The sequence below is a fragment of the Microcaecilia unicolor genome, chromosome 9 (assembly GCF_901765095.1).
Source record: "Microcaecilia unicolor chromosome 9, aMicUni1.1, whole genome shotgun sequence".
In the NCBI taxonomy this organism is placed as follows: Eukaryota; Metazoa; Chordata; class Amphibia; order Gymnophiona; family Siphonopidae; genus Microcaecilia; species Microcaecilia unicolor.
Genome location: NC_044039.1, coordinates 6,362,868 through 6,385,473, shown reverse-complemented (window position 1 = coordinate 6,385,473; position 22,606 = coordinate 6,362,868). Strand labels below are relative to the sequence as shown.

At 44.2% G+C, this 22,606-nt stretch overlaps 1 protein-coding gene and 1 long non-coding RNA gene across 4 annotated transcripts in view; both read right to left on the bottom strand.

Moving 5' to 3' along the window:
- Positions 1–22,606, bottom strand: part of CALD1 (caldesmon 1) — a 255,182-nt gene that overhangs the window by 66,939 nt on the left and 165,637 nt on the right. Inside the window, exon 1 of one of the 3 annotated variants that reach the window (XM_030215004.1) lies at positions 15,657–15,894. The exons of the other annotated variants lie outside the window; for them this stretch is intronic. Coding sequence (XP_030070864.1) covers positions 15,657–15,703 — 47 coding nt within the window. The 5' untranslated portion in view covers positions 15,704–15,894. Of the gene's footprint in view, positions 1–15,656; positions 15,895–22,606 lie in introns of those variants that run through there. 3 annotated transcript variants of the gene reach the window in all.
- LOC115477881 lies at positions 1,127–11,539 on the bottom strand. The gene is made up of 3 exons (XR_003943393.1): positions 11,455–11,539; positions 9,774–9,776; positions 1,127–1,139 (listed from the first exon to the last, which is right to left on the bottom strand). It is a non-coding gene; the product is annotated as an uncharacterized LOC115477881 (long non-coding RNA).

The following is a 22,606-nucleotide window of genomic DNA, read 5'->3' as shown; positions in this document are numbered from 1 at the left end:
AAAAAAAACGACTGGCTGTGGGGTCCCCAGGACATGTTCAGGAAACTCTGCTCTTAGATAATCTTGTCTTAAGTCCTGAACTACTTCAAAATTTGCAGGGTGGAAGACTCAAGAAATATCAGGAATGTCAGGAAATACTTTTTCACAGAAAGGGTGGTGGATACCTGGAATGCCCTCCCACAAGAGGCTGTGAAGACAAAACCGGTTACGGAATTTAAGAACACGTAGGATGAACTTACATGATCTCATAACTGGAGCGAGCTTTGATAGCAGCTTCAGGGGTTGGAAAGTAAGACCAAAGCTGGGCAGACTTTTAATATCTGGGTCCTGCATATGGCAAAAACAGATCAGGATCAAGGCTGGGGTGGGCTTTGATTGTGACTCCAGCAGTTGGGAAGTAGGACCAGTGTGGGGCAGGGACAGATCAAAACTAAGTATACCAGTGTGCAACCATGAAGAAATGTAGCCTGTGCAGATTCAACTCTAGTCCCCTTGTTGAACAGTCTTTTTCTGCCAATAACATTTACCCTGTTACTATGTAAAAGTAAGTGCCAGGAACTTTCTAGGCTTTTCCTTTTATTTTTCTAACCAAACCTCAGGCACCTTGTCCTGGGTGTGTCTCACCAAAACCTTCTCCGACTTCAAAGCTAGGTTGTCTCCTTAGCAAGACCTTTATATCCCCTTATATAACTCTTTCATGGATGAGATAGTGTATTGGGAGTGAATGGTTCTAGTCCTATTTTATTTATTTATTTTATTTACGTCAATTTATATACCGTATCTTATTGCTACTGCAAGACAGAACGGTTTACAATTTATAAAAAAGAAGCAATACAATATGTACAGGTTGGACAAACATTAGAACTCCAGTCATTACAGGAAAGCACAGCAAAGCCACAAACTAGCTACATAAGATGAAAAACAGTATAACTCATGATTTACTATATAGGAGAGCACCGCAAATACAAGATTAAATACATAATATAATCTACACAGACAAACAATACAGTTTTGATTTAATATATATTACAGATGCCCATTTATAACCTTTCTTCCATTATTCTAAATTCTGTTCTACATAATTGATAAAGTAGAAGGTTTTCAAAAGTTTCCGAAAATGAAAGTAAGATTTCTCAAGTCTGATCTCTTTTGGGCGGCCATTCCAAAGAGAGGGAGACAAATAGAAAAAAGCCGAATTCCGTGTAGATTCCCATCTAGCCCTAGCGAGAGGAGGAATCACTAACCTGTTGTCTGTCAGGGATCTAAGGGTTCGTGTGGCAGTGTAAGGAATAGTTAGATTTGACAGATAGTCAGGATTTAGTGTATAAAAAGCCTTATGGGTCAAAACTAAGGCTTTAAACTTAACTCTTGCTTCAACCGGAAGCCAATGCAGTTGATGTAATAGCTGCTGATATGTGGTTAGGGATCCAGAAAAATATTTGTTATTCCCTATAAATTCCTTGGAGACTCTTAAGACAGAAAGTTTCCCATGGATTGGATGTGAAGAGCCGTCCACACATCGAGTTGTTCATTTGCTGTTGGTCACTTCGTGATTGACCAGGCCAAATTTCTTATTTACCAAAGGGAAGAGCAAGGACTTCTGCAGCCCTTATCATGTGAACTTTGTGTCAGGACTAAAATCAATATTGCAGGGTCTCCGAGATGTCACATACTCCTGGGAACAATTTCAGCTTGGTGTTCTGTAAAAACAGACAGGCTCCATGTCTTGTCTGAGGGGTCTCGAACTCTGGCCCTCAAGGGTTCAAACAAATCTTGTTTTTTAAGCTATCTGTGGCCAATCTTTTTAGGAGAGGCAATTTTCAAATTGTGCACATTTAATCGAATTCTGCAAGTACTTTTCATTTTGAAAGAGAAGGTATGTTCTTTCTGCAGCTGCTTTTTTTTTAATGGATAATAAGCAGAGTTGAGAATGCAAATCGAGGCACAGTATCACACCCTTTGCCTCTGGGTAATACCTTCTCATACTGTGGCTAAAAATATAAGCATTTTAGAATGAGAATGCAATCTATGCATGTTATCGCACCCTTTGCCTCTGGGTAAACCCTTCTCCCAGTGTGTCTAAAAGTACGAGCATTAACTGCATTTATGCAGCATTTAGGAGGAGGGAGGGATTTTCAGACAATTCACTGGCATGTAAAACACTTTTATTAGCGTTAGTTTCCTTAAACCTTTTTCTGAAAAGCAAACAAAAACAGTACAACTTGTACAACTATGTTTATTATAATTTGATAAACCACCTGGCTTAATCAATTACACTCAGTTCTAAGAAAGGTGGATCCAGAAAGATGCTTTCGGCGTAGTTTTTGTATAGCGCGAGAGGGTTAAATCATCATAATTTTAACAACTGCCCTCCGGATCAATCGGCGGACTAGTTTCTATATTTCGATTCTCCTAGACTTGGTTGCTGTTCTCAAGAATAAGAATTTTAGGTCACCTAAAGTAGCGTTAGTATAAAAACAAACAAAAACCATCTTATGCGTAGTTTAGTTCACAGATCCACAATGCAATAATGAGGAAGGAAGGCCCTTTTTCAACGCATTTTATTGAGTGCTTCTCAGTCCTTTCCTGTCTGCAGTTGCTGGACATGGGGGGAGGATCGGTGGACGGGGTGAGGCCAGGGGAGAAAGGAGGGCTGCAATACTCGCCCGTTTTTACGCTGCAATACTCGCCCGTTTTTACGGGCTTAACGGCTAGTAGGCACATAAAAGAAAAAGAGGACATTTCCCTACAAATTAAAAATCCTGTAGGACACATCTGAAGATGTCCAGAAACAGGACATGTCCTCTTAAAAGAGGTCATGTGGTAACCCTACCGTTACTAGCAGACAATAAATCTGAGAAAATCTCTTGTGTTTTCTAAAGCACCACCTCCCTTTGAAAAGGATTTTTGTTCAGGAAGCTCAGCCCACCTTTATCATTTAACTATTAAACCCACTCCCCATAGTTACCTTGCACAGTGGCAGAAGGATCTGAGCCCCTGGATCACATTCAGGTCTGGATTCCATCTGATTTAATATTTTTCAAGGGTCGAAGTGAAATGCTTTCCTTAGTATACAGACTGTGTACTTATCAGAGGCTATGTTAAACCAAAACAGTTGAAAGCCTGGGATCTGGCTGTTTCAGATTTGTCAGCATTCCTGTAACATAGTAACTGACGGCAAATAAAGACCCACACACCATCCATCCAAACTACCCAACAAGGCAGCCAGAGCTGAATAACAATTTTGCAAACTGACAACATTCTACTCGCTATCAACAAGGTGTCTTTCCCTCCCCCTCTGAGTTACCCTCCTAGCATAATGCATGAATGTGATATAAAATATTCACACTTGTTCTCGTTAGTACATAAGTACATAAGTAGTGCCATACTGGGAAAGACCAAAGGTCCATCTAGCCCAGCATCCTGTCACCGACAGTGGCCAATCCAGGTCAAGGGCACCTGGCACGCTCCCCAAACGTAAAAACATTCCAGACAAGTTATACCTAAAAATGCGGAATTTTTCCAAGTCCATTTAATAGCGGTCTATGGACTTGTCCTTTAGGAATCTATCTAACCCCTTTTTAAACTCCGTCAAGCTAACCGCCCGTACCACGTTCTCCGGCAACGAATTCCAGAGTCTAATTACACGTTGGGTGAAGAAAACTTTTCTCCGATTCGTTTTAAATTTACCACACTGTAGCTTCAACTCATGCCCTCTAGTCCTAGTATTTTTGGATAGCGTGAACAGTCGCTTCACATCCACCCGATCCATTCCACTCATTATTTTATACACTTCTATCATATCTCCCCTCAGCCGTCTCTTCTCCAAGCTAAAAAGCCCTAGCCTTCTCAGCCTCTCTTCATAGGAAAGTCGTCCCATCCCCACTATCATTTTCGTCGCCCTTCGCTGTACCTTTTCCAATTCTACTATATCTTTTTTGAGATACGGAGACCAGTACTGAACACAATACTCCAGGTGCGGTCGCACCATGGAGCGATACAACGGCATTATAACATCCGCACACCTGGACTCCATACCCTTCCTAATAACACCCAACATTCTATTCGCTTTCCTAGCCGCAGCAGCACACTGAGCAGAAGGTTTCAGCGTATCATCGACGACGACACCCAGATCCCTTTCTTGATCCGTAACTCCTAACGCGGAACCTTGCAAGACGTTAACTTCAGTGGCATCTTCCCTTTAATTGTATGCCAACGGGATGCCTTTCCCAGGACACTTTCAACGCTTACCTGGGAACTGTAGTCCCATCTCCTGTATCAGACAAAACTAGGGCTACAGATCTTTAAACTTTAAGATGGAGATTAAAAATGAAAAATGGATCTAAGGCTTGAGTTAAGTAGGTAGCTTTCAGGTGCTGCCACCGGACACTTCCCACGTAGATCAGTAGCAGCGACAGAGCTGAGGAACTTTGAGCTTCTATAGAACATATTCAAATGTACAGCACTGCATACGTCTAGTAGCACTATAGAAATGATATGTTAGTTGTAGAATAGAGTAGGATTAGGAGGGGTGAAAGGGCAAGTGGGCTTTATTTCCACTGTTAATTGCTTAATATTAAGCTAACGATTGCTTGAACTGTAAACCAGATTGGGGAAAGTATATGTGGAAATCCCTGTGACTACCTCCCTCCCCCATACCCTCCTCAGGGAATCCCCTTACCATGCAGCTGAATGTAGCAACCTTGTGAAACTCCGTGGCTAGAGTTAACCGCCGATGGAATAGGGGGTCATTTTCAACACCAGAGATTTACACAAGTAACTCCCTACTTCAGTGCCCCTCAACAAACATGCATGAGATAGATTTGCATAGGAGTCTCTAATATATGCAAAAATATCTCATGCATATCCACTGTCGACCACCTGCCCGCCGCCGACCACCTCCTGCACCGCTGGCCACACACCCGCCCGCACCACCCCTGCATCGTAAGCCACCCGCCACGCCCACCGCCGCTGCACACTGCGTTGGACGGTGGGAGAAGGGAGAGAAACGCCACACACGCAGAGACGAAGGAGGGCAGGCGAAAGGAGCAAGAGAGTGGAGCAGCCATCGGAGGTGTTTAGCAAGGTGCGAGGTACGGGCCGGTGGGGGAAGGGAGCGAAGTGCTGCACACGCGGAGTAGCGGAGACAGAGGTGGGAGATGAAAGGAGCAGGATAGAGGTGCAACCATCGATTCGATCACCGAGGCCGACAGCTGATACCTACCCTACGCCAAGGCACAGACAGCGACCTTCTCCCACAACTCTCAGAGCATATCAAGGTTCAAATCCCTCCATCCCAGGGGACAGAGTTAGTGGGAGAGAGTAAATGAGTCTGATACAGTGAAATAAAAAAAAAAAAAAGAAAGAAAGAGGCATCTTTAGTCCAAGGACTATATTTGCTTAAAGGCAGCAGTAAATCAAGTAGCTGAACTTGCCAAGGTGAGGAGCCTGAGCAAAGGCACACCCCGGGTGAAGTCGGGGCCCCTGTGCCTGCCTGCTTGGACCGTCCTTAACCCTGCACTGAGGCCATCTCACCGAGCTACCTCCGACCAGTGACTCAGCTCTCAAAATTAAGGAACCCAGTGCACTGGGGTGATCGTTACCCCCAACCAATGATACAACTACAGAGCCTCTGCACCCTGGGGCAATCCTTCTGATCATCTAACTGTGAGTACCCATCTAACACGGCATACCAGCAGCCCTAAGCGAATTGATCCTATAATGTACACCGGCAAACTGATCCTAACAATCTACTCCTTATCCTTGATCCACCTAACACTAACCACCCCACTCGCTGAAAGCAACATCATACCCATACTACATAACCATCAAAGTCTGACCATACACACCACACCTCACCAAACTGAAAACCACCAAAACAAAGGAAGATCACCTACATGTGGACAACCTCAACACAAGGGAAAAAAAAGGTCATAGCAAACCCACACTAACAAAGAATTGACAACTGATAAAAATCCACATAACACCGAACATAGATGACCCTTAACTAAAAATTCAAGTGGGCTACATCAATGCCAGATCCATAGAAAATAAAGTAGAAATAATAACAGACTGGATCACGTGAGAAAACCTCGACCTGCTTTTCATCAAAAGGACTCTATAATCCTAGACTTATGCCCCCCCGAGATACAAAATCACTCACTGGACCAGAAAGGAAAAGAGAGGCGGAGGCATAGCACTAATCCATCGATCACATTTCACCACCGTAACCACTGCCGAGTCCATAACACCGCAACTTGAAATTGCCTCAATTAGAATCCACCACACTACCCTACTTGACCACCTAAACTATGTCTTGTTTTATTATTATTATTATTATTTGTTGCAGAGACCAACAGGTAATTGCATAGGCGTAGTTTGACTGTTTCATTTGGGGGGGCAAAAAATGGGCGGAGCATATTAGCATATCATTTGCATATATACATATGCAAATGAATATGCTAATATGGAGGAAGGAAATGAAATTTACAGGCAAAATATCAAAGATGCACATTTCAAAAAGCTGACATTTCAATTAATAAATTATGAATAAAATAAACTATTATTTACCTTTGTTGTCTGATCATGTAGTTTTTCTATTCGCTTTGATCCCAGTGTCTTCTGTTTTATGCAGTGTCTTCTTTCCAGTAGGCTTCCCTCTGCTCCCCACCCTCCCAGTCCCATCCATCTCTTGCTCCTTCCCTCTGCTCCCCACCCTTCCCAGTCCCATCCATCTTCTGTTCCTTCCCTCTGCTCACCATCCCTCCGTCCCATCCATCTCTTGCTCCTTCCCTCTGCTGTGCCTGACCTCTCCAAATCCCATCCATCTCCTGGTCCATCCCTCTGCTCCCCACCCCTCGCAGTCCCATCCATCTCTTGCTCCTTCCCTCTGCTCCCCACCCCTCCCAGTCCCAACCATCTCTTGCTCCTTCCCGCTGCTCCCCACCCCTCCCAGTCCCATCCATCTCCTGCTCCTTCCCTCTGCTCACCTCCTTTCCCAGTCCAATCCAATTCCTGGTCCTTCCCTCTGCTCCCCACCCACCCCTCCCAGTTCCATCCATCTCTTGCTCCTTCCCACCCCTCCCAGTCCCATCCATCTCCTGCTCCTTCCCACTGCTTCCCACCCTCCCAGTCCCATCCATCTCCTGCTCCTTCCCTCTGCTCCCCACCCCTCCCAGTACTATCCATCTCCCCACCCCTCCCCCCCGCGCGAGGTCCAAGATAGTGACTCCGTTTACCCCCTCTCTTCCTCCCTCCCTCCCTCCGGCGCAGGCAGCAGTCTTTTCCAGCGTTCCTGGCAGCTGTAGCGATATACACGCTGCCTTCGGTCTGCCCCGGAAGCCTTCTCTTCAAGTTCCTGTTCCCACCTATGCGGGAACAGGAACTTGAAGAGAAGGCTTCGGGGCAGAGCCAAAGGCAGCGTGTACAACGCTACCGCTGCCAGGAACGCTGGAAAAGACTGCTGCCTGCGCCGGAGGGAGGGAGGAAGAGAGAGGAGTAGACGGAGACGCTCCTCTCCATCCGCTTGGCTTCCCTGCCCTCTCTGTCTGCGTCCCGCCCGAAAGGAAATGACGTCAGAGGAAGGCGGGACGCAGATAGAGAGGGCAGGGAAGCCAAGCGGATGGAGAGGAGCGCGTGCCTGCATGTGTTTTTTTTTTTTTTTTAAACTTTTTTTTTTTTTTTTTTAAACTAATGGCGCGGCAGCGCCTCGCGTCGTTTGGGGGGGCACTGCCCCCCCTCGCCCCCCCCAGTCTACGCCTATGGGTAATTGGAACGAATGCCAATCACACGTCATGGACTTCATATCAAACACCTGTGTAACCAACCCCAATATACTAGTACTGGGTGACATCAACCTCCACCGTGAAGACCCAAACTCCACCAACGCACGTGAATGCAAGGAATTCCTCCATTTATGGGACCTCAAATGGCCACACACTCAGACAACCCATGTCAAAGGGCACACACTCGACCTTATCTCACACAAACAGTCCACAGACCAGAACCTAATAATATCAGATATCAAATGGACAAACACACCATGGTCAGACCACTACAAACTAAACCTATCCCTACTTTGGCGGAAAAAGGGTTCACACCGTATCCAAGAATGCACAACCTATAGCATAAGATGCCAAATAGACCTGGAAACATTCTGGCAACAGATGTACAAAAATGAATGGACAGCACAAACGGACTCTACATACTACCTCTCAGACTGGGATACAAGATGCAAATATAGAGCACCCTTACAAACAAGAACCTCACGTAGGCATAACTCGATACCATGGTACAACGAAGAACTGAAAAAACTAAAAACACAATCCAGGAAACTCGAACGAGCATGGGAAAAAAATAAAAGATACACAAACACTCAATGCATGGAAACAAACTCAAAGAAAATACAAATACGCAATAAGACAAGCCAAAAGGTTTTACTACAAAACCAAAATAGGGCCTGACTACAAAGACACGAAAAAATTATACCAACTCATGAACAAACTACTAGACACCACCTTGGTCACCACAACCAACACAGATATCCCATCTGCAGTCAAACTTGCCAAATACTTCAATGAAAAAATTGTAAACCTACGTAACAAGCTACCTCAGAACATCACCAGCATCGAAAACTTCATTGAGTGTTTGGACCCAATACTCGTTGAATACCCAGCGGACAGACTCTGGACAAGCTTCATTCCCCTCACCGCTAAAACAGTCAACCAAGCAATTAATAGGTTCTCCAAGACTCACTGTAAATTGGATACTTGCCCCAGCTACCTATTAAAATCTGCTCCCCACCGCTTCATAGCAGACCTCACATCCCACTTAAACTACATGCTTCAACATGGCTCTTTCCTAAGGAAAACGGCAACATCCTACTCACCCCGATACCAAAAGATACCAAGAAAAAAACAGACGATATCATCAACTACCTCCCAGTAGCATCAATTCCACTGATAGTCAAACTGATGGAAAGCATGGTAACCAAACAACGTACTGGCTACACAAACAAATTCACAATACTACACGAATCACAATCAGGATTTTGCTCCATCCACAGCACCGAAACAGTTCTAATTACTCTCTTAGCCAAATTCAAACAAGAAATTGCAACAGGTAAAAGCGTACTTCTCCTACAATTCGGCATGTCTAGTGCGTTCAACATGGTAAACCATAATATACTACTAAGCATCCTAGATTACTTCGGGATTGGTGGAAACGTACTTAGCTGGATCAAGGGTTTCCTAACTACTAGAACATATCAAGTGAAATCGAATTCGAACATATCATCACCATGGAAAGCAGACTGTGGAGTACCTCAAGGATCGCCACTATCACCGCTCCTTTTCAACCTAATGATGACCCCACTAGCCAAGTCCTTATCCAATCAAGGCCTTAACCCTTTCATATACGCAGACGATGTCTCAATATACATCCCTTACAAAAATGATCTAACAGAAATCACCAAAGAAATCAAACTCAGCTTGAACATCATGAACTCATGGGCGAATGCATTTCAACTAAAACTTAACACAGAAAAAACACACTGTCTCATTCCAATATAGCACGGACAAACCCAACCACATAACCACCCCAGACTACACCCTCCCTATCTCAGACAGCCTGAAAATTCTCTGAGTTACAATCGAACAAAATCTCACACTAGAGAGCCAAGTGAAAGCTACAACAAAGAAAATGTTCCACTCAATGTGGAAGCTCAAACGAGTGAAACCTTTTTTCCCCGAGGGAAATATTTTGCAACTTGGTACAATCTATGGTACTAAGCCATGTAGACTACTGTAATGGAATCTATGTGGGATGCAAAGAACAAATCATAAAGAAACTCCAAACTGCTCAAAACACAGCAGCCAGGCTTATATTCGGAAAAACAAGATTCGAAAGCGCCAACCCCCTACGATAAAAACTGCACTGTCTCCCAATCAAAGAATGTATTGCATTCAAAATCTGCACCGTGGTTCATAAAATCATTTATGGCAATGCCAGGGGATACATGACAGACCTCATAGACCTACCAACCAGAAACACAACAAGATCAACACGAACATACCTAAACCTTCACCACCCAAGCTGCAAAGGACTCAAATATAAATCAACCTATGAATCCAGCTGCTGTTATATAAGCACACAACTATGGAATGCATTACCAAGCGCCCTGAAAACAACATATAACCACCTAAACTTCAGGAAACTCCTAAAAAACTAACCTGTTCAAAAAAGCATACTCTAACGATCCAACTTAAATGCCTTAACCCTGCAACACAACAAAATAAAAGCTCGTACTGGACATAACTAAACTCTTCCTCCTATGATTCCCAATGTGTCTGTCACACATGAACTTTACCATAACCTCACTCTGTATTTGTTCATACCGGTATTGGCGATCGCCTCTACGGTACTATGTAAGCCACATTGAGCCTGCAAATAGGTGGGAAAATTTGGGATACAAATGCAACAAATAAATAAAAGCATAACTAGAAAAACTGAAAAATTTAGCCACAAACTCAGAGAAAAGATAGCACCAATATTTAATTCTATAAGATAGACCTTTGGCTCAGGTGTGTTGCATTCACTGGTAAAATGCAAAGAATTTTCTAGGGTCAGCTTGACAACAAGGTCCATGTCAGAAGGGGTAGATGAACCAGTCCTGCTTTTTTACCCTTCGTGCTTCCAAATTTTCTGAGATAGCTCCAATGATAATAAGATAAAAGCAGAACTGGCTCAACATGGGACTCTGGAACTCTTTGCTGGAGGATGTAGTAACCACAGTTAGCATATCTGAGTTTAAAAAAGGTTTGGACAAGTTCCTGGAGGAAAAGTCCAAAGTCTGCTATTGAGACAGACATGGGAAGCAACTGCTTGCCCTGGGATTTGTAACATGGAATGTTGCTACACAGAATCTTGTCACTTTTTAGGATTCCAGAATCTTGCCATTCTTTGGGGTTCTACATGGAATGTTGCTACTCTGAGATTCTGCATGGAATCTTGTCACTCTTTAGGATTCCAGAATCTTGCTATTCTTTGGGGTTCTACATGGAATGTTGCTATTAATTGGGTTTCTGCCAGGTACTTATGACCTGGATTGGCCACTGTTTGGAAAACAGGATACTGAATTAGATGGACCATTGGTCTAACCCAGTTTGGCTACTCTTATGTTCTTACGTCATGTTATATCAAGTCTTCTATTCTGAAACTACCTCCACAGTTCAGGGCAGATTACATCACCAAGAAGCCAAACCACTATGTCCAGGAGTTACATCACAGAACAGATGAGAAAACAACTATACTATGATACAATGAGACAGAAACTACATCATAACCAGATTAATTAAGATTCAACTTCAAGAGACCAAATTTGTGAATAAAAACAAAGCCTTTAGATTTTTCCTGAAACTTAGATATTGTATGCAAGACCTGAGAAATAAAGGTAACGAATTCCCCAAATTTCTGCCATTTGGTATTGTAATGATGCAGTAAAGTGTTTGATTGACTTAACTTGGTAAATTTCGGAAAACGCAACAGGAACTGATTCTGAGTATTATATAATCATATAGAAATCACTCTGTGCAAGATTAACGAACAGCGGCTTAGTAAACGGGGGGGAGGGGTTAGTTTTTCTTTGTTAATTTTAAGACAAACAGCTCACCAAAAATTACATCAAATATCTCTTAATACAATATAAAATAAAAATGGAACCCTACAAAAACAAATAAGTCAGCCCAGAGTGATCTGCCTACAAACTGCTCTGCTCTGCCTGAGTAAAAGCACAGATGGGTTTTCAGAAATATATACTTTTAACCAGGTTAAAAAGAAGCAATTCAGGGTGTGTGTTTAGGTCAAGGATGAAAACAGCACATATACATGGGTTTCACAAACATATACGTGTTATTCTATGTCCTCTCCCCTACATATGAGTTTATCTTGTTGGGCAGACTAGATGGAGCGTACAGGTTTTTTCTGCCGTCATCTACTATGTTATGTTATGTTATGTTATGTTATGTTACTCCTTCAAATAGTGCATGCAACAAGTGGGAAAAGCATGTGGTGAGTGGCTCATGAAATTCTTTCTAACCCTTTTGTGCGTGTGTGTTCTGTTTATGTCTACTTTGCTTCTGTGGATATGTATGTATCTGTGTTGCTTTTGTGTCTCTGAGGGGAGGGTCAGTTAAAATGGAGTAATATCCAATTTGGGGTTTTTTTTTTGTTACATTTGTACCCCGCGCTTTCCCACTCATGGCAGGCTCAATGCGGCTTACATGGGGCAATGGAGGGTTAAGTGACTTGCCCAGAGTCACAAGGAGCTGCTTGTGCCTGACGTGGGAATCAAACTCAGTTCCCCAGGACCAAAGTCCACCACCCTAACCACTAGGCCACTCCTCCACTCCTGAAAAGAACAATTAAATGAACCCAAGTGTGATAATATAACAAACCATTAGCTGTCACTGTCAACAGATTTCAAACAGAGAGCTGCATGGGAATGGGAGATCATGGGAATTTCACAGAACCTGCAGGATTCCTGTGGGGATGGAAGAAGTTGAGGTGGGATTCCCATAGGAGTGTAGTCAAAACCTCTGGTGACGTCAGAATGAGGCTTGGAACGTATTGAGAGAGGCAGCTGGAACACCAGACTGAAGCTTGGAATACTCATTGGTTGAACAGTAAATACTATCCAAAAAACCATGAGAGGCTATTGGGGTCGGGAGAAAATGGAAGGCTGTGAGCAAGCAAGTAATAGCGTAGACAACTGTAGGTGGGGGTAAGGATGGAGGAGATTAATTGCGGGGATGGATGGGCCAATCTGGATAAGATTGCCAACTGGATCCAGATTCGCAGGACATGGTCGATTCAGTCCTGGGTTTGCCCCAGTGCATGCCGAGACTTGTAGTCTTACTTTTCTTAGGGAATGCAATGGGGAAATCAGAACTACAACTCTCTGCATGCAACAGGGTAAACCCAGGACTGGATCAACCCTGTCCTGCGAATCTAAATCCGGTTGGCAGACTTAGGGATGGCTGAAATTTCTGTCCTTACAACTCTCTAATTTCAAAGAATATATTTAAATCACAGTGTACCATCAACCCAAGGGCAACAGGCATTTGTGTCTCTTCAACACTAGTTGGCAGTACTCTCAAAGCAACCAGTGCCAAACTACACAATTCAGTCACTAGGTACCATTGTACACAGCAACCATTTTATGCAATTCCCCACAAATAAAGGCATAGGCCTTGCACAGCAGCGATACTCTTGATGAAAAATCTTGAAAGCAAGGTATTTGTTGATTCTCAAATGTCAATGTACCTCTGCTTCTAATGGCTCGCAAAATTTCAGTTTTATGCACATAATTTGGCTCGCAAAATTTCAGTTTTATGCACATAATTTAGTAGATTAAAGATGACCACGCGGGGCCTCGCCTCTGCTGCTCTTCGCGGGCCTAGTCAATGTGCTCGTTCAATGCGTAGCTCTCCCGCCTCTGATTTTAATTGTAAGCTCTTATTCAGCCACGTTTCCAGAAAACCTCTGAGCTCGGGTTCGGCGATTTTTTCCGGCAGACCTACCAGACGTAGGTTCCCTCGCCGAGATCTATTTTCGACGTCGTCCAATTTCTCTTCTAACGCCCGTACTCTTTTGTATAGTTCATCATTTCCAGTTGCCAGCTGCAGTACCTTGTCTTCAAGATCCGACACTCGCTGACAATATGCTGAGAATTCACCTTTCAGTCCCTCTAGCCTTCCGTCAACGGTATCGAGCTTGTCAGAAACTCCTTGTAATCGTTGATCCAGTGAGGCGTCGATGGCTTTCCTCACTTCGCTAACAATTTCCGTAACCCACGCGGAGCTTATCGTTGTTTGCCCCGATTCACCATCATCCGCCATCTTGTTTTCGCTCTGGCGCGGCTTCTCTTTTTCTTTTCGTGGAGCACGAAGAGCCATCATTTTCCAGCGGTGTGATCTTGCACCGGACCTCTCTTGGCAGATATTAGCTCTGACAAGCCCTTTGTAAATGATGTTTTCCAGGGTAAGAACCGGGAGCGCTCTTCACTCACAGCCGCTTCCTAGCTCGGCATTTTCACATACTCATTTGAGTAACTAATAGCCAGCCTGGCAAGGATAGGTATAGGGTGGGGAGGGATGACATGCCTCGTGGCATTATTTGCAATGCCTCTACATGTTTGTGTGTGTTTCTACTGGGGGGCAATGTCTCCAAATGGGTTAGTTTTGCACATACCATGACAATAATAAGCCTCACTCCTAAATCAAAGTCAGTCTCTCAGATTTACTGCTAAAATCCTGCCAGAGAGAGCCAAAGAGCTTTCTTCTGCAGTTTGTAAGACGTACACACATGGAAACTGATTTTAATAAAGCCTGTGACCCAGGGTGTTCTGTGTGGGGTCAGGGATGGGGGACATGTAAATGTATCTGTCTTGGGGAAGAGAATGAAGGGGCACTTTGAAAGAAGGAATTTGCTGTATTTCAGTGTATCAGTGTTTCTATGCTGCAGTTGCTGGATCTCCCTCTCCCCTAGAAATGTTTTGGGCTGGTTTCTTTTTTTTTGGGGGGGGGGGGGAGGGCGTTATTTCTCTGGAGTCACCAGTTCGATCTGGTCCATTTTCACATTCAATGTGTTTTTTCCGCATGCCAAATTTGGCCCTCTTCTATGAAAGTTTTGGAGTTATTTTGTCCCTCAGCTGAACAGGCAGATGGACAGAGATTCTTGATCTCTCTCTCATGTGTAATTTTTTTTTCCAACACTCCATAGTGTTGGAAAGAATAAAAAATTACTTTGATGCTTGTTAAACATGCATAGGTTATAGAGGAAAGTTCTATTACAATTATCTGAAATGTGGACGCTAAACAAACAAACCTACATACCTTGCAGCTACATGGGCTATTTAAGTGCTGTCTCGTAAAGGGGTTTCCTGAGACTTGCCCCTCTGCAATTCCTCACTGTCCAACCCCATTCTGCTCATTCAGACTCCATATGTATTCCCTGTTCTTTTAAGGACTAAAAGGGGGCTAGCAGTTTTTTATCTGTGTTTAATGTTCAGGCTGTTCCTTTATGGGTCACTTGATTTCACAGGAGGTACACAGATGGGATATTTCAGGACGAGATTAAACACAGCATGTGCACAGCATGGACTGTGGGATCAAATCATAGAAAATAAACATGACGGAATTAAACATTATCTGTGAAAAAGGAACAGAGAGAACAGTGAAAATACAGCAGTACTTTGAAGCAGTAACAAGGCTCTGCCTAACATACACAGAGAGGATGGAGTAAGAATGATTAGTGAAAAACACCAATAATAAATCACAAACACTTAATTTTCACTGATACTCTTAGTGAGTTATAATCAATTATTTCACTTTTATTATTCCCTCCCACCATCTGTCAGTGTCTACCAATTGCAAGTTCCCCAACTCCTTCTCTTTACAGATTTGCCCCCATGGTGCCCTCCCCCCCCCCCCCCCCCCAATATTTTTTGTTCACACAAATGCATTTCAGAGAGTAGTCTGGATATTTCTCTTATCTGCCCACCTAACCTCCTGCTAACACACTTTCCAACGCCCCTAAAAAGCAAGCAAAGGACTTGCTCCCACCCCTCATCACTCTCCCCGAAACACACCAGAACTTACCTGGAAAGTGCAGACAGGTTCTGCCTGTGGTGGGACCCACTGATCATGGCTGAATGTGGTCTGTGTGACTGTGGGAACCACTGCCAACCTCAGCAAGCAGCTAGCCAAGTGAGCAAGGTGTAAGGAGGCAACCCAAATGTCATTGTCCTCTCAGAAGGCTCATCGCCTCTTCATAGACATGTGTGATCTGTTTAGATCTCTCTGGTGCTGGCTGCCTGAATTCAGGCTTTGCCAAGTGAAACCTCCACACACACACACACATCATATGATCTCAGAATATCTCTTACTGTATTCTCTGTAATAGAGGCCCTTTGTCATCTGCTCAATACCTCAAACGCAGAAATTCCCATCAGCATTCTGGCTTTCTATTACAAGACAGCTGGCAGGCGATGCCAGGGTTGCCCCGCCGTTTCTCCTAAGGAGCTCTTTTGTTTCAGCCTGTTTATCTGTTCTTTGAAGGAGTTGAAATTTTATGTTTACTGACAAAGCTACCTGACTGGTCTCATGGGCAACCAACTAATGGGCAGTGGGGGAGAGAGAAATGGAATTTCAAACAGTGATTCTGTCTAGCACGCCTCTCGACATCATAAATCAATTTAAATACCATAAGGAAAAAAAAGATGTCTGCGTTCTGTCTGGATCCTGCAGGATAAGTCAGGATCATGTTGCTATAAAGGTCAAAGGGACACAGTTTCCACATAGCGCAAACCCAATCTTTGTATATTCAGAGAGCATTCTGGTTTCTTTTGTTCATGGATGCTCTCCAAAGTATATGGACAAGAAATCTACACAGCAGTCAGGCATGTAACTAGGAATTATTATTCTCCGAGGCCTGCCTTCCTGTCTTGGCCTGCCCCAGGGTAGTGTTTGGCCATCAGCTTTCATGTGAAAATGCCTGCCATGAATCTGGACCACGTAAATCTAGATATGCCATAATAGAGCCCGAAGAGCACTGAGATTATGAACGTGCTGTGGAAGATGTTGACAAATGTGCCCTATAATTAGGGTTACCATATTTTGTCCCCCAAAAAGGAGGACACATGCCCCGCCCCTTTCACACCCGCCCGCCCCCTTTCACACCCTCACTCTGCCCCCTATTACACCTTCAGTCCGCCTCCTGTCACATTTTCCCCTCCCCCCTATCACATACCCAGTCGCCCCCCTCCCCTTACCTTACTACTGCCCTGGTGGTCTAGTGACCTCTTCAGGGCAGGAAAGTGCCCCCTCTTTCCTGCCCAGAGCGCTGCCCTGCATGCATCCTTCCTGTTTGTGATCTTGGCACTGATTCAAAATGGCCGCTGAGAATTGAAGTCTCACGAGGTCACTTCAACTCTCGGCGGCCATTTTGAATCGGCGCCGAGATCACAAACAGGAAGGATGCATGCAGGGCAGTGCTCCGGGAAGGGAAGAGGGGGCTCTTTCCTGTCCCGAAGGTGGAAGAGGTCACTAGACCACCAGGGCAGGAGGTGAGGCTAGCAATCTGCCCGTTTGTCCGGATTTCTAGACAAATGGGCAGGCGGGCGCCGCCAGTTTGTCCAGAAGTCCAGACAAACGGGCAGATTGGCAAAACCCGCCCGGTTGCCCAGACATGTCCGGGTAAATCCGAACATATGGAGGGGCATAATCGACCAGAAACGCCTATCTCCATGGGCGTTAATCTCCGAGAACGGGTCCGTGAAGGGGCGGAGTGAACCGTATTTTTAAAAAAAAATAGACGCCCATGCTTTATTCGCCAAGGTGTGAGCTGGGCGTTTTTGCTTTTCACCGATAATGGAAAATGAAATCGCCCAGCTCAAAAACGAATAAATGCAAGGCATTTGTTCGTGGGAGGGGCCAGGATTCATAGTGCACTGGTCCCCCTCACATGCCAGGACACCAACCGGGCACCCTAGGGGGCACTTTTACAAAAACAAAAAAAAAGGTAAAAGAGCTCCCAGGTGCATAGCACCCTTCCCTTGGGTGTTGAGCCCCCCAAATCCCCCTCAAAACCCACTGCCCACAAGTCTACACCAGTACTATAGCCCTAAGCGGTGAAGGGGGGCACCTACATGTGGGTACAGGGGGTTTGGGGGGGTTGGACGACTAGTAGCATTAAGCAGCACAATTGTAACAGGTAGGGGGGGGATGGGCCTGGGTCCACCTGCCTGACGTCCACTGCACCCCCTAACAACTGTTCCAGGGACCTGCATACTGCTGCTTGGGAGGAGGGTATGACATTTGAGGGTGAAAGTAAAAAGTTGTGAAACATCATTTGTTGTGGTGGGAGGGGGTTAGTGACCACTGGGGGAGTCAGGGGAGGTCATCCCCGACTCCCTCTGGGGGTCATCTGGTCATTTAGGGCACTTTTTGGGGCCTTATTCGTCAAAAAACAGGGTCCAGGAAAAGTGCCCTAAATTCTAGCTACAAACGCATCCATTATCGGCGAAGGGCGCCCATCTCTGTTCGGGTGATAACCACGCCCCAGTTCCGCCTTCACCACGCCTCCGACACTCCCCCGTCAACTTTGTCCGCATCCGCGACGGAGTGCAGTTGAAAGCGTCCAAAGTTCGGCTTTCGATTATGCCGCTTTATTTGTTTTTGTGAGAAGAACGCCCATCTCCCGATTTAGGTCGGAACTTGGGCGTTATTCTCGTTCGATTATAAGCTGGATGGTAACCCTATCTATAATGGCTTTGCTACTAAGAAGGGTGATGTAAACACTGGGAAACTCTTTGTTTTACCAGATTGGGCAAGTTCTGATTCTGTTGCATTCTATCTGTGGCCTAGACATTCAGAGCTATAACAAGGTTGTATAGAGAGAGGTGTGACCAGCAGAAGAAAGGAGGTGTTGATGCCCCTGTATAAGTCGTTGGTGAGGCCCCACCTGGAATATTGTGTTCAGTTTTGGAGGCCGTATCTTGCTAAGGATGTTAAAAGACTTGAAGCGGTGCAAAGAAAAGCTACAAAAATGGGAGGGGGCCAAGCTGGAACTCAGAGGATAACTGCTAGCGCCCGTTTCATTTGTGTGAGAAATGGGCCTTTTTTACTAGTTTATAAATTATCTTGAGATAGGAATAACTAGTGAGGTAATTAAATCTGCTAATCACAAAGTTATTCAAAACTAGTAAACAAAAGCCCGTTTCTGAGCGCAATGAAACGGGCGCTAGCAAGGGTTTCATGGCTGCATGGCTCGTCGCGGTTTTACCTGGTTCGTGGCGTGCACCGCTGCTGTTTCTGTTGTAGGTCTGTGTGGGTGGCGGTTTTTGTGCCCTGCCCTCGACGTCATGGCGTTTTGACGCGAGGGCGGAGCAGAGCTACAGTGTGGAAATCCGGAGTTTGTGGCCTGAGTAAATCGTTGGAGGTGAGAATCTGCTCCGCCCTCAACATCATAACGTTTGACACGAGGGCGGGGCCCAGAGACTGTGATTTTCGTGGCTTCAGAGCTTCGAACATACGAACCTTGGCTTCAGTGACGTCAGCAGACAATAGAACGTTGAGGGTGAGTTTTATATATATAGATTGTTAAATCACAAGATAATTGTGACAAATTGCAAGAGGACCTTACAAGACTGGGAGAATGCACATCCAAATGGCAGGTGACATTTGATGTGAGCAAGTGCAAAGTGATGCATGTGGGAAAGAGGAACCCAAACTATAGCTACATAATGTAAGGTTCCATACTAGGAGTCATCGCCCAAGAAAAAGATCTTTGATGATACGTTGAAACCCTCTGCTCAGTGTGCAGAGGTGGCTAAGAAAGCAAATAGAATGTTAGGAAGTATTAGGAAAAGAATAGAAAAACGAAAATGAGAATGTTACGATGCTTTTGTAATGCTCCATGGTGTGACCGCACCTCAAATACTTTGTGCAAGTCTGATCAACGCATCTCAAAAAAGATATAGCATAATTAGAAAAGGTACAGAGAAAGGTGACAAAAATGATAAAAGGGATGGGTTGAATTCCCTATGTGGAAAGGATAGGGCTCTTCAGCTTGGAGAAGAGAAGGCTGAGGGGAGATATGACAGAGGTCTATAAAATATTGAGTGGAGTGGAACAGGTAGACATGAATACCATGTTTACTGTTTCCATATATACTAGAAACACAATGAAGCTACTAAGTAGTAAATTTAATACAAATCAGAGATAATATTTCTTCACCCAAATGTAATTAAACTCTGGAATTTGTTACTAGAGAATGTGGTAAAAGCAGTTAGCTTAACAGGGTTTTAAAAAGGTTTGTTTTTATACTCATCAATCTTATATTTTCTCTAAGCCTATTGCAATTGTGGAATACAAATGGCTCTTCTTTACCCTTCCTGTAGGCCTGAATTCAGGATTCCCCCTTATAGTGACATACAACCCAGAGCTGGAAAATTTAAGAAAAATCATAAAAGATCTGAAGCCTCTACTCCAGGAGGATGAATTATTGAAAGAGATATTCCCATCCCCACCAGTGCTGGCCTTCCGACAGCCACCCAACTTAAAACACAAGCTAATTAGAAATAAGCTCCCAACACAGACCCAAAAAGAAGAGAATGGCACACATCCTTGCAATATATCCAGCTGCAAACTATGCCAAAACATTTCACAGGACCCCACGGTCATTCACAAAGGAAAAATATTCAACATTAAGGAATCTTTCACATGCTCATCTTCCAATGTGGTATATATCATTCAGTGTAAAAAATACAACAAAGGCTGCTACATTGGAGAAACAAGTCAGATGCTAAAGAAGAGATTTAATTTACATAGACATCATATGAAAAATGCTAGTACCAATCAGGATGTCACCTCTATGGGGCAGCACTTTACAAAACCAGAACACTGTACCAGTGATTTCATGGTAAGAATCCTGAAAGGGAACTTTAAAACAATACAGGAACGTAAGACCTTTGAAGTCAGAATGATTAAATATTTTGACACCCAACAGACAGGACTTAAAGATCTGGGTTTTCTAGCCCATTATAAACCATAAAGTTGTATTGCTCTGTTTGTAACCCTCCTCTCACCTATCCACCCCCACCCTGTTAGACTGTCACTGATGTGCTTTGATGTTTCACTTATATATACTGTCATCTACCACATTTGCTTATTTCTGATCTGACGAAGAAGGGCAACCTTCGAAAGCTAATCAAGAAATGTATTAAGTTATGTCCAATAAAAAAGGTATCATCTTATTTTCTTTTCCATGTTTTATTTTGTTTTATTTCTATTGATTACCTTTAAAAGTGGACTAACACGGCTACCACACCTCTCTACTCAGGATTCCTGTAAGAACACAGAGGCTGCAGCCACCATGAGACAAATACTCTTTGTTGAAACACTGTTCTCTGAAAATGACAGGAGTTAGCATTTATCATGCAAGGTGGTTAAACAGGCTTGGGAAAAGATAACCAGCAACGAAAACAAACACAAAACCCATCCAAAGAAAATGTGCACCAGGCAAGAGACTTAATTGTAAAGCCCACAGCATTAGCTTATAAAGATCCCGGGATTGGATGCAGGCCATTTGATCTACAGAGTCTTCCTCGTCTAAAATAGCTTGAAACGAGCGTCACAGTTTCGGCACAGTCGTTCTGCACCTTTAGTATTCAGAGCTGCTGTTTGTCGTGAGACAGAAATAAGGTGCATCAGTGCAGCTTAGAAAGGGTGCACGAGAGAGACCAGCATATGCACAGCTGAGATATTTTAATTTTCATTTGTTTCTCATGTCATCTGCAGTATTGTTCATTTTCTTTGGTTTTGGTTAGTCTCCACTTTTGTTTCAGGGTCAACGTGCTGAGAGTGGGCCCGCTTTGCAAACAGTGACACAATTAGATTGCAAAAAACTCACAAACCCGCAGACTCTATACGTGGTGCCAAAACAATGGTACGCTAAAGTTCGCGTACGGATCGAAGATGTGCACACAAATTATTTAGCTAACGACGCATTAACTTGAAATAAATTGATGTTAATTATTGCAGTTAATTGGCAGTAATTTGGTATTTGTGTGCGCATCTTTCTGCTCGCTATTCTAGATCACTGGACGCTCAAATCCATTAGCATGCAACTCAAAAGGGGGAGTGGCCAGGGGCAGGGCAGGGGCATTTCAAAACAATTGTGCCTAGAGTCGAGTACCGGAATTTACTCCAGGTTTCAGCTGGTGTAAATACTGACACTGGACTTTGGACGTGGGAAATGGAACTGAACTTGGACAAGCTGTTTATAGAATAGCACACTGTGCCAATTTTTTTTCTGGCGCCAATTTTTCAGTGCTGTTTATAGAATTTACGAAACTGACAACTTTCAAGACAAATCCCTCCTTTCAGTACCCTTCACCACCACCACCAATTCCAGGCTCCGCCCTTTCTGCCTCGCCTCACCCCATGCTTGGAACAAACTCCCTGAGCCCATACGCCAGGCCCCCTCCCTGCCCATCTTCAAATCCTTGCTCAAAGCCCACCTCGTCAATGTCGCCTTTGGCACCTAACCACCATACCTCTATTCAGGAAATCTAGACTACCCCAACTTGACATTTCGTCTTTTAGATTGTAAGCTCCTTTGAGCAGGGACCGTCTTTCCTTGTTAATTTGTAAAGCGCTGCGTAACCCTAGTAGCGCTCTAGAAATGTTAAGTACTAGTAGTAGTAATTAAAGGACATTCAACGGACAGACGGAGGATCACTCACAAGAAAGAGACTCTGCCAAGAACATGAGGTTGCTAGCTGGGATCTTCAACATAGCCAGATTGACCCATTTGCTAAGCTACAAAGTGAGCCTTTTCACAAGTAGTACAGAAGGTAAGGAGAACTTGCTTTTCCTGCTTTCCTGGCATGAATGAAGTACTGTAGGAAAGAAGAAAATTTGTGAAGAGAGAACCTCAAATCTGCTACTAACAATGTCCTGGTTCTGAAGTTCTACTCTGGCTCACCAGGACACATTGATCAATCCAGGTTTTTTGGCTCTGTGACGTATAGTCCTGCTTTCTGGAC